This window comes from Orbicella franksi, chromosome 12, assembly GCF_964199315.1.
Source record: "Orbicella franksi chromosome 12, jaOrbFran1.1, whole genome shotgun sequence".
NCBI lineage: Eukaryota > Metazoa > Cnidaria > Anthozoa > Scleractinia > Merulinidae > Orbicella > Orbicella franksi.
In genome coordinates, this window is record NC_138156.1 from 26,115,853 (window position 1) to 26,134,434 (window position 18,582).

At 39.6% G+C, this 18,582-nt stretch overlaps 1 protein-coding gene across 3 annotated transcripts; it reads right to left on the reverse strand.

Annotated features, from left to right (window-relative positions):
• Nucleotides 1-245: 245 nt before the first annotated feature.
• Nucleotides 246-18,579, reverse strand: LOC145463213 (uncharacterized). Of its 3 annotated transcripts, none has more exons than XM_081446945.1 (16): nt 18,286-18,579; nt 17,178-17,695; nt 15,524-16,120; nt 14,806-14,854; nt 14,386-14,547; nt 12,814-12,867; nt 11,922-11,969; nt 10,853-10,917; nt 10,536-10,610; nt 9,365-9,649; nt 8,362-8,508; nt 6,503-6,756; nt 5,752-5,798; nt 5,158-5,250; nt 4,607-4,672; nt 246-862 (listed from the first exon to the last, which is right to left on the reverse strand). In XM_081446945.1, the coding sequence occupies exons 1-16, from the start codon at nt 18,493-18,495 to the stop codon at nt 779-781; spliced, it is 2,754 nt and encodes a 917-aa protein (XP_081303071.1). In that variant the 5' UTR covers nt 18,496-18,579; the 3' UTR covers nt 246-778. The 3 variants fall into 3 exon arrangements, with proteins under 3 accessions (XP_081303071.1, XP_081303070.1, XP_081303072.1); XM_081446944.1 differs by having other exon boundaries at nt 9,365-9,652; XM_081446946.1 differs by having other exon boundaries at nt 9,365-9,652; nt 18,191-18,379.
• Nucleotides 18,580-18,582: the final 3 nt, after the last annotated feature.

Here is an 18,582-nt window from a genome sequence, read left to right on the forward strand (position 1 = left end):
GCAAACTAGGGTATGTATATTGTATCTCGCACTCGTCCGACGCTACGTGTATATATTTAAAACAAACACAGAAATTAGCAAATGGTGCTAAAAGAGCATGTTAGACAAGGGAAACACGTGATTGTGTTCGCTTACCCTTGCCTGTCCACAACCCCCCCCCCCCACCCCCCACAGCCGCATGCCTACCCCAACTCTAAACTAGCAGTTCACTTTCGTTGAAAGTATCTTATACTGAAATGACAATAAAAGTGAGCATTTCATATCGGTTTATTTTCCTTATCTCAAAACTGAAGTAATCATAAGTTTACTGTGAAAAACAATCGAAGATAACAATTTGTTTGGCCAAAATCGTCGAAACTTTTACTCGTCATTGTAAACTTGTGTTTGTGGCGGCCCTCTGTTGTTCTTGAATGATGCATTCCAAAAACACTTCAACACGTTCAAACTTACAATCGAAACCTTCTAGGACAGGAATTTTCGTCAAAACTTCATTCGCGAGAAAAAAAAAAAATTAAACAAAAATCAGCATAGTTTCTAGTTAAACACAACTGTAACCATAAGCTGGTACGAAATTGTAGCTTCAAATTTAAACCCTGTTTGATATGGATAAGGATTTAACTTCTTTCGAAAGTTCTGAATACAAAACATTCTTCCGAAAATATAAAGAAATAAAAATTGAAATAAATAACGAAGTGTCGCTCCATCTACATGCTGAAAGAAGCGTACAGTATTTTAAATTACACAACTGAAGAAACCGTTCCGGCAACGGTAAAATGTCTCAGAGCGGAGTACGTTTTCTGAGGTGATTCCTAACCACTCCAATGTCCTTTAACACCTCTTGGAGCCGGTTTTCAAGATATGCCTGGCGAGGAAAAGGGAAACAGAAGGTTACGGGACGAAGTTGTACAATTTATCACAGAAACCACTTTGCGCACGCTGTTGGCAGGTTGAATATTCCTGGGCGGAGAACGCAACAATAGCGCGCGACTCACCGCGAGTATCGTGGGCGACGCGGGGATCATTCGCGGGACACTCGCACCTAACCATTCGCTCAGATCAAGCAGACAGTTAAGAAATAGCAGGACAGCTCGCTTCTAAAGCGTGCGTTCCCTACAGTCTACACCATTATCAAAATATGGATGTAATATGCGCCTTAATACTGCTACAATATTCTGGAAATTTCGGCCCTGCTTTAAAGTTTTGAATCACCCCCAGAGCGTTTTTGCACCGTCGTCTGTTCACAAATGGTTATTCTTCAAGTTATCCAACACAGCCATGCTTTGCCCTTGACTTCCGGTAGGGCATTGTTTTGCGAGTTCTTTTGTTCAATTGAGATAAAAAATTTGCGCGAAATTCCTGTCGACCTTCGTGTGTGTTCCTATTCGGCTGACAGGCCCGTCCAGCGGTGAAGAATAGGCCAATTTCGATATGTTAAAATTCAGCCTAACACAACAGACCTCAGCACGAGGTTCTGGGGAATAAACCCCACAAACTGTCTAGTTATTCCCCAGCGCCTCGTACTGAGGTCTATTGTTTTTAGGCTGAATTTTGGTCTATTGCAGAAGTGATTTTTTTTTCTAAACATTACATACTTCCAAATCACAAATGGAGTAATTTATTCCATAATCCAGCTGGAGGATGTGAACAGATAAGAAACAGAAGGGAAGGAAGGGAACACATCTTTCATTTAGGGTCACGTAGTGGGCGTCATAATTTAATTTTTGACAAAGAATTCCTTTGCTATCAGCGCCATCTACACTCCAGGCACAGAAATGCACGGAAGAGCTTATAGTGCGATCTAAATGTCCCTTTCATCATACATCACAGTAAAACAAATATTCCGATCATAATTCAAGCTTCATGACTTCATTTCACAACAAAGTATGACAGAATTAGCAATTGAAACACTTGACTGTTTGAGTCTTTGTTATCATGGTGCAATGATGGACACTTTCCATGATGTTAAATGAAGCGTGTCATTGGATGCGGACTCTAATATGTTACGATATCGCGAGGTAAAATTTGCAACATTTTGTATGGAGGGGAGGGAGAGGGAGGGGGAGAGGTAGGGGGAGAGGGTGGGAGGGGGTAGAAGAACAACACCTTCTGGCAACCTCGAAAGCGAGACTAAAGACTTATGACGAGAGAACGTTTGCTGTGGCAGCACCAGGACTATGAATATCGATCGCACTCGAACTAAGATCTAGTTCTTCAATCGACAGTTTTAAACAAGCTTTTTAACTCTTTAAATTTTTAGATGATAAGTATGTTTAAATATCTTAGAATTTTAACTAAATCTATTCCTGTCTATTATTTTTTTCCCCTTCAACCCCCTTTCTTTTAGCTTTTTAATAACCTTTAATGTAAAGCGCCATGGACAATTAGAGGATTTCGCGCTAAAAAATATTTTGATATATCATTATCACTATCACTATCACTATCACTATCACTATCACTATCACTATCACTATCACTATCACTATCACTATCACTATCACTATCACTATCACTATCACTATCACTATCACTATCACTATCACTATCACTATCACTATCACTATCACTATCACTATCACTATCACTATCACTATCACTATCACTATCACTATCACTATCACTATCACTATCACTATCACTATCACTATCACTATCACTATCACTATCACTATCACTATCACTATCACTATCACTATCACTATCACTATCATTATCATAAGAAGGACAGCCATCAGAACACAATGAATCAGGGAATCCCGGTTTTTCGAGCCTCGTTATTAGGATAATTTTTTTCCGCATTGGCAGAAATTTAGCAGCAAATTTATCCGCAATTTTTCGAATGCTCGTACTTTCGAAACAATTTTCGTGACGAGGAAAAGGTGGTTGTTGTTCATCGTGGTAGATGCAATAATAAAATGTATTATCGCTTGTCACACGATGTAGTCACTTTAGATGTAGATCGCGACGTTTCGACTGCTTACTGCTAGTCTTCTTCAGGAGATAAGGTCGACTGTTTGCACGGTATCATTTACATCACAAAGGTCGGCTGTGATTGGTGTATTTCGATCCTCCTATTGTTCCATTGTTCCGACGAGTAGCTGTTCCCTCAGTGGTCCGCTGCTGTACCGTTCTCCTGTTGTTGTGTATTTTGATCGTGGGCATCCATGCTTCAGGAATTTCAATTCCACTATCCCTGTTGATGTTATTAGGGTGAAGTCTTATGTGAATAGCTTCCTTGATCCTACGTGTGTACCAGTGAGGATCTCGATCAATAAATTTGACCTCATTCCAGATAGGATAGTCGCCGGTCTCGTGGGTGTGTTCAGAAACGGCGGAGGTCTGGGTACGGGCGAGTCGTATATCACTGTCGTGTTCTTTGATCCTCTCCTGCATAGATCTCCCTGTTTCCTCGATGTAGACTTTGCCGCACTCACAGGGAATCCTGTAGACAACACCATCTTGTTTAGCCGGGTTGACGGTGTCCTTTGGTCGCACTAAGTGTGACCGAAGTGTCGTGTCGGACTTGAAGACGGTGCGAATGCCTTGCTGTTCTAGGCAGCGGCGGAGAGACTCCGAAACTCCTTGGACATAAGGTAAAACGGCGGTGGATTTAAATTCCGCGACGGGCTCTCTTCTTGGGGTTGTTCGTGCCTTTGTGATCTTCTGTACAAACGAGGACGGATATCCGTTAGAAACAAGTACAGATGACAGATGTTTCTTCTCTCCAGCGATTACTGATGGTTTGGTCACGAGACGTTTAGCCCGGTCGTACAGACACTTCACAATACCGCGCTTTACTGACTGAGGGTGGTGTGAATCATACGCTAGGTACTGATCAGTATGTGTTGGTTTCCTGTAGACACTGGTGGTAAGGCGGCCATCAGGTTCTCTATAAACTGACGTGTCGAGAAAGGCGATCTTGCTGTTATTCTCCATCTCCATGGTGAAACGGATTGATGGTTGTTGACTGTTTAGGTGTTGCAGGAACTCGTCAACTCTGTCCCGATCCAGGATGGTGAAAGTATCATCTACGTAGCGTTTCCAGATCTTAGGCTTGCAAGGTGCGGACTCTATTGCTTGTTCTTCAAATATCTCCGTGTAGAGATTAGCAATAACCGCTGATACAGGACTCCCCATGGCTGCGCCGTCTCGTTGTTCGTAAATCGATTCGTTGTACTGGAAGTACGTAGATCTTAATACGAAATCCAGGAGGTCCGCGATTTGAACTGGTGTAAGTGTCGTGCGGTCAGGCGGGTTTGAAAAACCGGGATTACACGGACGTATATCACATAGACGATTACCTGTGAGTCAGAGGGTGTTTTTTAAGGCATTTCTAAACAAAATAGACTGAAAACAGCAAATTTACCCGGGATTTGATTAATAGGCATTTCCAAAGAGAAAGAATACTCCCAAGAAGTTTGAATAGGGCTTTAAAACCAAAATCTTCAAAAATGTCCATTTAAGGGTGTTCCCGGCTGACGGGCATATCGTCACTGCGCAACCTCGTTCCCAGGGTCTCTGATTTTTCCGCCCTCCTCTCTCCGGGAGAACGATAAGATGAGAGACCCTGGGAACGAAGTGATCATTACGAACTTAATTTCTTCAATACCTTGTCCTCTTTTGACCGTTTCGACATTTTTTGTCCACTTGGAATTCGGCTCAGAGTAGATTCAAGCTGCAATAGCAAGGGGAAAAAAGAGGTGTAAGGTAACAAAAAATAGAAATCGTGCAAAGTCAAAAGAACTGCTAAAGTTTAATTTTCGTTAACAAATGTCCTCATCAATTGTTGACCGTCTCTTGAAGTTCCCTCCATTTGAACAGTGACTTCAGAAAACATTTTCTCATTATTTTCCTTGTGAAAGCTCACTTCTCAGAGACACAAAAAGTTAACAATCTTACCATGTACTGTGGAGGGGAAAAATTATAATGACGTATTGTACTTCTAAAAGGAGCACAATTTCAAAATAATAGTTTACTTAGATAAAAAACACTAAAGAGGTATATAATAATAAACAATAAAGAAACAAGGATGGTTAAGGATGGAGAAGATTGACACGGATTACAAACTTCGCACTTCAAAAATTTGGGCTAAACTTTTCAAGATGTGCAAACCGTGACGTAGCTCCTTAACAAAAAGCACTCGCAATCAGGCTCCTTTACCCATTTTCTTTCTTCATTGAGTATTGAAAGTTTCCTTTCCATGAGCAGGATACCGTGTTGATCAGTTTCCTCTTCCCTGTTCTTGTTGACCGGCTACAAAATAATTCCACACACAATATAATCAGGAACCCTTAACTCTAAAAACTCATTGAGGGCCTGCTAAACCCAGCTGCGTTTGTTAAGCCGTCTGAATTTCACTTCGACCGTACAATTTTCAAAGTAGCATCGTTAAGGAAAATGATCTTCCATCGATCATGTGAGAGCAGGGAAAGTTATAGTAACAGTAAGCAAGAAATTATTTGTCCTTTTGTGGAGGATTTTCACAGCATATTTCGTATTTTGTGTGAAGTCGTAGAGAAATTTGATGTCTTGGAGGGAAGGTATACGAAACGGCTTCAGCAACGGGGACGGCAACCCCGAGGAAAACACCATGTAAAAAAATGAATTTGTATTTTACCTTCGAATTTCGCCATTATCTAGACCTGATCAGTGGGCCTGTCGGGCTCAAAACTTACTCAAGCCAAAAGCGTAATGCCAGCGGTCAGTTCCAAATGCAAATAGAATTTAAAGTTTAACTTTCATTAGTAGGATTACCTGACCACCTTTAGCACCGAAGTCCTTCTCAGCGACGTTGTACATTGCTGTGGATATTACCAAAATAAAAAAGTTTCTTTTTTAGTCAGTATAAGCGTCATATCAGCGGCGCATTTGATTAACTCTGTAATTGCTTGAAAAAGAGACGTGCGCGCTCTATCCAATGAGAGTTAACACGCTGCTTTTTAAACCAATCAGAAGCAAACCAAAATCAACCGTGACCTAACGCGTGTTTCACCGTACTTCTCTCGCTTGGAACTGGTTACATGTTTTCCCGCGCTTGGCACTGGTTACGTGCTTTCCCGCACTTGGCCGGCACGGTCAGCTTTTTCCCGCTATTTATTTTAGCATATCTTAAAACACAATTTTATCTCGTTTACATATAGATATAAATTCTTAGATATCTTTTAATCTTTTTACAATTGTAAATTTAGTTAGCATCGGGCAGGCGAAGAGCCACCCTGTGGATATACTGCCCGAAATGCCATTATTATTATTATTATTATTATTATTATTATTATTATTATTATTATTATTATTATTATTATTATTATTAGTATTAGTATTATTTGCATTGAACCATTGGTTACATGTTTTCCCGCGCTTGGCACTGACTGTCTGTCTTTGCCGTGCCAAATTCTCAATCGAAAAATGTTTTCTTTAACATTTGCTTTTCAAAATTAAGTGAACCTCAGAACTGAATGATGGTTCCTGCTGTAATATAATGAGTACCAATATAAAAACGACTAACCACTTTGTTTTGGCTTCGATTTTTTCGGTTCAGTTCGACTACTCTCCCAGTCATCTACAGCCAACAGCCTTCCATCTTTTCCGTCTCGCACTGCACTAAACGTTGAGTCACGAATACCACTAGCAGAGTCATCGTTTGCCGTTACAAAGCTCGCTTCTGTTTGTGCAGGTTCGCCGTAAAGGCGCCGTGTTCTTCCCGTGTGTGTACGGATCATCTCCTCACCAGACTTGCTGTCTTCGAACACGACATCAAACCTTCAAGATTAATCAAAGGCTCCTTAGAGCTACCTCATGGTATTATGTATCTATTTTTAGTGCTCTCGTTGGCCTCCTTCGGTTGCCCCCTGTAATGTGTTTCTGTGAAATTCCGCCTGTCCTACCCCCTCAATATTATTTGCACTGAAACCTAGGAGGGGAGGTGCTGGGAAACGCATTTGATCAATGGAGGTTTTGCACGGCAGCCATGTTGCATGGCAGGAACAAGGAAAATGTTTTGCATCAGAAAGAACATTTTTTCCCATAGGAAAAAGAATCTATTGTTCCCGCCATGCAACATGGCTGCCGTGCAAAACCTCTATTGTCTAACAGAATGGAGTGAGTGAGTGAATGAATTTGAGGTCCATTTCTAAACCTCATAACATGGCTTACGTCATACCATGAGGTACGAAGCAGTTGCATGCCAGATAAAGGGAATCCCAAACACCTGATTCGAATTTGCTACAACACAGAAAAAAAACAAAAACTTATCGACAGGATTTTGACATCTGAGATTTAATGGGGTTGAAACTGATCAAATATCAAACCCTTCATTGTAGAGCTTGGCTTTTATTTCATGTTGTTTAGAGTATTGCCATAAAGCGCTAACCAAGCCTCTCGATTGTCACTCCTTTATAGATCCTTATCTCAGCAGCTGCCCTAACTAGAGGCTAGGCCAGGTGCGGTGAAGCCAGGTTAGAGCAATTTTGATCTAGAAGTTGTTCATTAGAAGTTGTGATTTCCTTGGTTCGTTGGTTAGGCGGGGGGGGGGGGGGGGAGGGAGGGTGATCAGCAACGTAAAATAGCTCTTGTTTACATTTATTCCGCTTAGCGACTGTAGAACTTATTTCATGTTTAATATCATTAAATTCAGAGATTTTGTTATGCCGTATTCTCGGTGTTTCTTATAGACACGTCAAAACATTTCAAACGCAACATATCTTCCAAATTGAAACACAAAATCAACTGTTTAGGTAATTGGCTTTAGAACGAACGGCTTTTCAAATGACTTCTTTCAAATAAACTAACTTTATGGTTGATTTGGTTTCCATCTACTCAGTTCTATAATTTGTACAAATAATTTCGGACCGCTTGTTCTATGGAATCAAACCAAAAGTTTTTCCTCTTTCTGGGTAAAAAGAATCGATCAAGCTGGCTCAGAAATTTTCTGTAAAACAAGAAATTTTCCATATTCTAACGTAACCTCATTTCTGATATTAATGAAAAGTTTGCTGTATATTTGCTATCTACCTGCTTTTATTTCACACAATTAATAAGGTCTTGATTATAAGGGCATGAAAAGTAATATCGTTAGAATCTTTCTTGATTTGCTTAGCTTACCTAAGTCAAACTGAACTGCCAAAAGGCTTAATTGCCTCACGCAAGCCTCACACAAAGCACAATGACTGTCCTTATGTTGATAGCTTTTGAGTCCTGCGATTTATTCCAATGACTCAGCAGCACCATTAAATACCAAATTAATTGATTAGTGATAGTTTGGTCCACTTCATTGATATACAAAATGGTCTCGAAAGAGAGCAGGGCATCTCTTCAGGGAACCCCCTTCCCCTATACGATAAACGTAAAGGGGCAAAATGTCCTAACCTGGTCATGAGATCTGTTTTCTTAACAACCATTCCTGTTGGTGTGCTGTAAGTGCCTAGTTGGCCCTGGTCTGGGCTGCCCTTGGTCTCAAGAGTTTTTCCCTGGTTCCATTTCCCTTGACTGACTGGTGTTGAGGTCTTGGCAGCACTTGAACAGAGAAAAGTGAAACACACTTACTATGAGCCATGATCCTTGTTGTTACTATGACGTTTGATTAGTTGGGACACTTCGCTCATATTCGCACCAAATCCTCCCCCCTTAATTTTGAATAAAACCCTTTCTTGTGACAAGTTGTTCATAAAAGCAACGCCATCAAAATCACTACCAGCATTTACTAGTCTTAGCCATCTGTGGGTTTACGTTCTTTTACAAGTTTAATTTGTTTGATAAAAGAACACCATGTTTTCAAACCAAGGCCAGACTAAGACTAAATTATGTTCTACTTTTCTGATGAATTAATTCTGTAAATGCACGATATGGAATTTCAGAGGCGTGCCATTAATGTGACCAGGAAATCAATGAAAGACATTACAAATCCATGTTGTTACTGAGTATGTTGGTAGACATCTTTTCATAATGAATTATGAAGTTTTGAGCAGTGCTATTTTCCAGATGATTTTCTGAGGGCAGGGCATTCACCTTCTTTTTTTGCTTTCCCAAGAGCATTTGACCCACTTATTTGTCCCCAACCCAGTGAATTTGGTATTCTTTTTTCTTTTTCTTTTTTTTAAGAAAAAAGCTAATGCCATGGGGTTAGCTGGGGGTGGAGGGCAATGGGCACTACTGAAATTGACTGAGTGATGCCTTAGAGCTAGATCAAAAATGAAAAGAGAAAATACAAAATATCCAGTTTGGGTAAATTTCAGACAACCCAACCTCAATTTATACACGTTAACAAGGTTCCTGTAAAAAAGGTGTTTTGAATTTCTTTGAGGTACGGGGAGAAACTAACATTTTCTCACTCACGCTTGCATGATCATTAGCCATTCTGTGGTCAACTTACCCACTGGCTAACAAATCCTGTCTCCTTCCTGATGATGTCAATGCTTTTGTCACATCTGGTGCTCCTGGTGCGGCAGAAGACAACCACCTCCTGGGTGCAGCTAGTGTACTGTCAGGCTGTTGACAGCTTGCTACCTCAGAGCTCAGAGTGTCTCTCCCAGACTCCACCACCTTACAAGGCACAGACTGATATTGAGGCTGGTAACCTTGTTTTTTAACTGGAGTGGATTGGTCCCATGTTTTTCGACCAGTGAATGGCTTGTTTTTACTGGTGGGCTGTTCTGTACTGCTGTGTTTTTATCAAAAGTACAATGTATATCATAAAGATCAATTGTTATCAGCTTTAAAACACATACATACATATACATGGCAGTACACAAAATTAATTTTAAACACCACAACATTACAGTGCCCTAAAACCAAAACCAAAGTAATCAACTTTTCCAATCACACAGGACACAGACAATCCAATGAACCAATCAAAACTCAAAGTAAATACAGGTAGCTGACGTGAAGCATGGGAAAATGTGGGCAAGTGTACATCTGATTGGATGAAAAGTGGCACAAGTCACTTCGCCCAGTAATGAAAACCAACGCTAATGCGAACAGGTTGCAATGCTGTTGAGTGAAAACCTCCCTATTTTTAAGGCGCAGTCTGTAATTTATAGATCTCCAAGTACATTTTGGCATTTTCAGTAACCGCACATTAGGTGGTGATTTTTAAAAGGAACTGTTTTCTGTAATCTATCTCTTGAAATGTGCAATTTGATTGCTGGTAATATTATGCATTTGATGCCAATTGCCAAACATTTACTCAAACAGAAGAAGTTCATGGGTAACCTGAGAAATATAGGAGTGTGTGAAATAGAGCACTGATTATAGAGGGTGAGTCTAAACTAAGATGATGAACTTTGGGCCAGGTCTGAAAAAGAGTCAGTTAACATATTTTGGTCTGGAATAGAGTGCCACACACCCTTGCTCAAATTTCCAGGAATGCCATCTCCAGGAGGTAGAACCTTAGATCATGTATTTGTCAACAACAGCTCTATCACATCATCAGTATTTTTTGTATATTACTGCTGGTAAGATTCCCTGCTAATGCATAATACTGGCTCAAAATGTACTTGGAAGCAAAAAGATCACGCAAATTGAAGATACAGATCTACACTAACCTATTATCTTGGATGAGATCTTCTTTTGCAGACTGTTCTAACATTTTATTTCTGGAAACAAGTTTGGAAATGGTCCTGCAGAAAAAAAGAATTAAAGGGAAGACTATCATCTATGATTTTACAGAGGCAGCAAGATCCTGTAGGTAACACCCTCCCTCTTGAAGGCTTACCCCTAGATCTGTCTACAAACTTAAAAATATTTTAGCCTAGAAGACCCCTTCTCCATAAAATTTTTCTATTTATAACTTCCTCCCTTACAAGAAATTTTACTTTAAATATAATTATATCATAGGCTCATTAATGCATTGTAGGCTCACTCTCTGAGGCTTGACATTTCACTTTGCGACAACTCAAGCTTATCATGTATAGCCTTGGAAGCTTTCTGCAAAAACAAATCAACAATATGTCACAAATCAACAAAAATTATCTACTATCTTAGCACTTGAGCTAAATGGCATTTGATACAGTGTATTTTTTTTCCTCAGCTGGCTTATTTACATGGCATGGCTGATCTCGGGAGATTAACTTGGGAATACCAAGAACAAAACCAAGGAGACCAGCAGATTTCAAATCCAGCACCTAATAGTGGAGCTCCGGCAGCCTGCCAAGCGGAGCCCCATACTCATATAGGAAAGAAAAGGAAACCCATGAGTTGATTTTCTCATGGTTATCACAGCTAGCAGTATTGCTCATGGGCACGTACGCACGACAGCGACAGCGACAACGACAGAGTCACACAACATGGCAGCGATACTCCAAATAATAGGTTGACAGAGACATGCAGCCTTGGTTTACTGAGTAGGTACTTCTTTGATATTGGACATCCATGTTATGATCAATTGACACCTGTCAAAACAAGGTATCTGCTGACCAGTATCACATGACCATATCGTGGGCTCAAGTTTACAGCTCATCAAGGTCACATGGTTTTTTGAAGTTGACCGCTGACCAAGGTCTGGTTTTCGATTGGATCGCGGGCTCATGTCAGGTTAACTTGTTGAAAACAGGGCAGGATTGTTCGGAAGCCGGTTAACGCTAACCCAGGATTAAAAGTTAACCGAATTATAACTTTTTCTTCTATACAAATGTCTTTTGCTGCTTTGGTTTGTGTATATGGTGATTATTAAAACTCAAAACAGAAGGCCAAACTATATACAGAAAACCTCATCGCAAAGTTACAAAACTCAAATTAAAATTTTACCTTTTCCTGGGTTGGCTTAATCGAGCTCTGAACAACCTGGCCCAGGAGCTACGCTTTTCGGCTAGCCTAAATCTATATATTTATATGACCATTTTGCCTTGCCTCCTCTCTTTCCAGTCACAATAAAAATAAATAAATAACACTTGTCACTACTGACAAAAGCTAACTAAAATAATAAAACTCACATTAGCATCCTGGTGATCCCTGGCTAACACATCATATTCCACCAACATCTGGTGAAAAAAACAAATAGTAAGAACAACACGTATTATAATTAATACTAGGCAGCATGCCTGTAATTCTAATAATCTTGATAGTAGTAATGCACATGACATTTGGGACTTACCAAAATTTTTTGAAACCATGGAGATCACAGTCAGAATTTGATGTTTTTGTTTTGAAGTCCTACTACTCCATACCAATGAGTTCGAAAGCTCATATGTTAGCATTTTACAATTTGTCACCCATGATTTTAAAACCGTACAGTGCTGCACATCAAAGAAGGGAACAGTTTTTCAGTCTGGTTGTACCCAGATTTGGACCTCTGGTTGCCTTAGTCATGACTCAGAAACATTTGTGCCTAAGCGCACTCTGTTCTTAAAATGTTGAAGTCTTAGAGTTTATATTTCAGCCTTCAATGTAAGTTATCATATTCGAAAGGTGGATAATGCTATCCATCAGATAAATCACTATCCAGTGGATAGCGTGGTTTGTTTTGTTAACACTTATCCACTGGATAGTGATTTATCTGGTGGATAGCATTATCCATCTTTCAAACAACTGGGACCCGATCCATAAGACACGAACAAGGAATTAAGGCAACCTCAAAATCTCACATGCTTTGCACAACATGGGCAACACTGATCATTAATTCAATCAAAAGTCAAATTTTAGGTCAAGTTTCATAAAAATTAATATTGATCTTCCATAGAAGCGAAGTCTGAAACATAGTTTGGCTATTAAGTTATTAACAAAGTGCAAGAATGAGTAGACGTAGTAATACAGAGGTGATGGTCATATGCTATACTCTGTTCAAAAAAACTGCTAGTGCACTAACTTAGCCATGAAAATTCTCACCCTTTGAAGGAGCTCCTTATCTCGTTTACTGTTCCCTTCAGCTTCTGCCTTTTCCTGCAAGTAACCCAGAATTATTTTTGCAATGTAGAGTCACCAGAATGATCTTCTGCTATGAAAATTTGCAAGGCATGGATCAAGAGCAAATGGTGACTGATTTCCAAAACAACAAGTGCCAAAGGCACAAGCTTCTGGGGAGAGGAGGGCTCTGGGGTCATGCTCTCCCTCAAGTGCCCTTTCCTGGGTTTCCAAGTCATTCCGAAAAATGTGGCCAATTTAAAAAAAAAAACGATGGAAATGGCATGGATCCACACCTGACTGCATAACTATTAAGGAATGATTTTTGGACTCATTGTATTTTTGTTGGCTATTCTGAAACTGCGTCAATGTGTGCAAATTATCTTAAAAAGGTAACGTCTGCATATGAGCCAAGAGGCCCATTAGGCCATAGCTTATCCCTGTTTCTGTAGCATGAAGCAACCCGGAGTAATACTCTCTACTTCCCCCTGGATGGGATGCTAGTCCATTATGGCCGATTTCGTGAAGTGTCTTGCCCAAGTACAAAACACAATGTATATTGTATATCCGTATATTTAAAAGGGCCACAAGTTTATTTGTTGTGTAACTATTAGGTGTTACCCTCTATAAATAAAGACTGATTGATTGATTGAATGTCCCAAGCCAGGGCTCGAACCCAGACCAACCGCTCTGGAATTGAGCGCACTAACCATGAGGCCACCATGTCTCCACACAAATGACCTTAAGGGCCCATTAACCGATCTTTTCGAGCCGTTGCTAGGGAAAATTTATTCTCATATAACCTCGTCATTTTTAGTTAGTTCAGAGTTATTTTCATGAGTTTTAACTTTTTCATGGTCAGCAACACTACTGATGACGTCATCAGGCCACGCCCATGGTCATGTGACTAATACTGAAAAAACGCAAAGGCTCCCAGGCAAATTACTTTATCGGAATCTTTTTCATTGGTTAAATTTTTTAATTTAAATCCTCAATACGCTATGCATAGATTTTGTTTCATTTCCAAAAGGTCAGATTTTGAGAGAATTTCAAAATATTAAAAATTTTGTAATTTTCTGAAAAAAGCATGATTTCGAAAACGGAATGCATAGCTATGTTTCCAACGTTGGCTTTAATCGAAATCCGCCAAAAAAGGCCGGATTTAAGGTGTTTCCTTTAGCATTTAAAGAAACCGGAAGTGCGCCCGATTTATACTGGAAGTTACCCTATCAGCGCGTGCGCAATTGACACTACCAGCACACTTCGGTAAGATCAAACAAAGCCACACAGAGTTAGTTTTTCTCTTTCTATTGCTCTTGTTTTTCTGTCTGTCTTTTATTTTGTCTTCGCTTGTACTTTTTTTACTTTGCATTTTGTGAAACACAAAGAAAAACATCTAACATGTGAGCGAATTTGGAAGTTATTGAGTTATTTTTATTTTCTTCGCTCAGGCTGACGTAAGTAACCGGAAGTGAAATTTCACCTCCTTAGCAATACGCGCGAGCGCGCGCATAAATCGGTTAATGGGCCCTTAAGTTTAAGTTTACTACACACTACCTTGATTGTTTTGTCCACAAATACCAACTGTTCCCTCATCTCATTCTCCAGCCTGGCGATCAACTCATCCTTCGCTATACTCGTGGCCTTCAACTCATCATATTTCTGTTTAAGTTGAATGTTTCCCTTGTTCTGTGACTCAAGCTTCACAGCTAAGGTTTCCTTGATGTATAAATATTTAGCCAATTAATAGAAAATATTAAGACTTGCATAGGTACTCGATCCAAAAAGAAATAGATTAAAAACATTGCTTCGACCATCCAACTAGGGAAGTTGTTTGACTTTTATTTTTTCTCTTTCTCATATTCTTTAACATATTTTCAGACAAAGGGAATAAAAATCAAACATGTTGACCGAAATTCAAAACCAGAAACAAAATAATCTCAAAGATAAATATCAACTTACACTAAGAGGACTTACCTTTTCTCTTTTGGATGTTGCCATAACTTCTTCAAAATCTCCAATTCTCCTACAAATTAACCAATTTGTTTTGATTTTAATAAAATAATAAATACCAACTGACACTAATCCCTCACATTCTACACTCATCCAAATTTCAAAGATTCAATACCGATATTTTGACAATATCAATAACTTGTCCCAAGGGAAACAATTAATTCAGTTTCTTCAGAATCTCGATGCTTTCCAAGGCTGAGCCGAGGGAGTCACAAGCCAGGCTGTGGTCTAAGAAAGACTACGAGGAGTCCAAAGGTTCATTAATTCACAGCCATGAAATCTTTGGTGCCCAGCACTCAGTAAGCTTATATGAAAAAAGTAAGTTTTTTTCCTAGTCACCCAAAGGTGAAAGTTAGTCACCTATGGCACCTGGTTGCATCTAGAGCACAGCCCTGGAGACAAAGATTCAAGGGAAACAAGATTAACTGGTTTTCCTGTTTGACCAGTCATTAACTTGTTCAGTATACAGTACAACAAACAAAAGGAAATTACAATATAAAGTCATCTAATAAATGACTTTGCTATCTTAGCTCCGTTTACAAAGCTGGTTTTTCAGTCAAGTAAACAATAATCTAACTACATGTATGTTCTAAAGATGGGCCGATGCCAAAAATCAGAATAGAATACTCTGTATAAAATTGACGCTATGCTAATAATAAAATCGAATCTCTCTCTAACTTACTTTTTGCTTTCCTCAAGAGCCTTTTGATACTGTGCAATCTGTGCCTCTAGCTTCTGATTATCTCCAACACAAGACTTGTATCTTTGTTCTAGAACTGATACTGACTCTTCTAATTGTTGGTTTCTAGCTGCAGTTTGCTGCTTAAGTTCCTCAAGCTGTTTACGAGCTGATAGAGCTTTCTCGCTACTCTCAGCAAATACCAGAACTTTAGCTTCAAGATCTTTGACATTTTCATGCAAATGAGATTTCTCACTTTCGTTGGCATTGGCTACCTGTTCCAGATATAGACAGCGCGCCTCAAGATCCTGGTTAATTTGTCTTAGCTGTCCGCAGTTGCTGTCAAGTTCATGATTTGCTTGTTCCAGCCTTGCTGATTTGTTTTTCATCTGCTCACAAACTTGTTCTAGAACATTACATCTAGCCTCTAATTTATGGTTGGCTGCTTCAAGCATTCTTACTGGTAGAGCATCTTGAAGGGCTTTTAGGCTACTTCCGACACTGCTGAGTTGTTCACAGATCTTTTCTACTTCAGTTTCAAAATAACTTGTTATATCCTTGAGTTGCCTACTGTGCTTCTCATTAAACTTTTGATGTCCACTAGAAATTACAAAACAGTTACATTGTCATCAGAAAAAGTAGACTTGAGCAATAAAGTATATTGTAATGTATAAGCAAAGCTCCCTGAAGATTACACCCACTTCTAGTGTTAAGTATATAGGAGACATCTTTAGACATGCCATCTTTCCACAAGCTAAGTAGCTGACAGACCATTTTGAAACTGTCCAGTCATTAGCAGAACAAATGGCAAATAAATGATAATTACTGACCTCAAATGGGCGAAGACGATTGTGGACTTTGCCTGTTTCCTGATTTACGGATAATTCAAATGATTTTAGTGTAGTCGATTGGCTCTAAATAGTGACTTCTGGTAGAAATTGGCTGCTAGCACTTTTAATAATCACAAAGTGTACACATTCAAAACAGTCAATTTTTTTCTCCCAGAATGACTTCTTGATGTCAAATAAATCCATATTTCATCACTAAAATTCAAGTTCCACCATTAAGAAGTTTTTGATATATACCAGGTTACATAGCATGTCAAAAGATGGCATCTCAAAAGATGTCGCCTATGCACATAGCACTGAAAGTGGGTATAATTACTACCACTAGAACCGTCTATGAACTGGTGAAAACTGACATTGTGAAGGAAAGAAATCTGTTGAGCTTTTACTTCAGTACGGTATATTTTGCAAGGATTTGCACTTGACCATCTTACTGACCAATAGGAATGTGCTGTCCTAGCAAATTCCCATACCCACCCCAAGAAAGATCATTTTTTCAGACACATCCTTAGGGGAGGGGAAAGGGTGAGGTTCTAATGCCAAGAGTTACACAGAAAAGTAGGAAGCTTCACTGGAATTCCCTAAGGGATGGGAAGTCTTCCATAGGAGCCAGAGGTATCGATATTTCATGGAACCACATACCAAAGCATTGTAAAAAACCCAATAAATAATAATATTATGATGATGAATTGTGAAATATCAAACGAAAGCTTAACATTGAAAAACACAGCTCAGAATAGCCACCAGCACTTAATGAGTCAGCTGCAAAGTGTGGTACAACTGACATAGTCGAGATAAAACTCTCCACTCACCTCATTTGTAAGGGAGAGGAATTCCATCCTATAGTACCACTGAAAGTTTTGATTCCTACAGGTAAATCATTGTGCACAGGCAAGGACATTCCAGGACTTGATGGATTCTTCATATCATTCTGATTTTTCAATGTACTTATAATCTCATCTAAAGTGTTTTGAGTTGGCTGTGCATGCAATTTCTGCTGAAGTTTTCCCACATTTTGCCGAGTTGCAACATCATTAGATTTGCTGCCTGCTTCTTTCTGGAAACCTATTTCTTCAGCTGAATCCACCTCGCTTATTGGCAGACCTGCACCCTCAGAGTGAAAACCTTGACCTTGAATCCTAGGGTATCTGCCATCATCTGATAAAGATGATGGTAAGGAGACTACGGATCCACTCCCATCAGAATCTAGCTGCGGTAACTGCTCTTCTTTTTTTGACACATCATTTTTAAACTTGGAACTTTGCATCACATTGAAGGCCACTTCTGAATAAGTGGGTCGAAGTTCTAATTTTTGTTGATGTCCAGAGTCCTTGTTAAAACCAAATTAATATGATTAATTTTTACTGCACAATTTTTCTGGCCCTGCTTGTTGCTCTTTGTCGTAAGGGCTTTCTACTTTGGCTTATCAGCTGGTGAATCCAATTTCTTTGCAAAAATTTCCAAACTGTTTTTGGAAGACTGCTAGACTTCAATGCTTGAAGTACTACTCCACTGTTTCAAAATTAAATGTAAACCACAACTCGGATCCTTTAAACTGTCTTCCACGGCAAGTCAGTTCCTTTCACTGAACTTCTTTTCAACGCTTGATTTAGTTTAAAGATAATCGAGAAACTCGGCGAGAAATAAGCTTAACATCGCAAACCTTTAGCGACTCTTCTCAGGCAAAGACGATCCTGTCTTTCTGCATAGCAAAAGGAAACGAACCCATTATTGACGTAAACCTACTACGTGTTCATGAAATGACGTCGATAATTATAAGCTAACAGGATTCTGAAAACGTTCGATTCCTCCTGTATGACCTCACCTGAAAAATGCAGTTCTGTGTTCTGGTGCAAACTGGACTTTGATCTAGAGTAGAAAGTATCCTAAAACTAGAGAATCTACTCTACGAATCCTTACGGTAGTCTTTCCTTGTTTGGGAAGATGACACTGGGTCAGTCTGGCCAACACATCCTCCCCACTGTCCCCGTTTACCTTTGAAATAGGCCTTTTCACGCACTCTAGAGTTTTTTGTGGGCCCCTTGCAAAATAATATACATCACTCGACCATAAGACTTCGCTTAGAAAGCAAATCATTGATGACTCAAACCTCTTGCAGACGGCAGCCATCTCGATGTTTTGCAGAGAGGAATGCGCATGCTACATAAGATTACAGCTGACAGCTGACCAAGTTGAATCTCCCGCGTTCCCGCGAAA

Bases quoted from the DNA above. Each gene is read 5' to 3' on its own strand.
- LOC145463213 (XM_081446944.1), bottom strand. From the start codon at position 18,495: ATGGCTGCCGTCTGCAAGAGGTTTGAGTCATCAATGATTTGCTTTCTA. The intron at 10,611-10,852 runs GTGAGCCTACAA...TTTTTTCTGCAG, and splicing joins GAAATGTCAAGCCTCAGAGA to GACCATTTCCAAACTTGTTT. The intron at 863-4,606 runs GTATTGAAGAAA...TTTCCTCGCCAG, and splicing joins AACGGTCAAAAGAGGACAAG to GCATATCTTGAAAACCGGCT.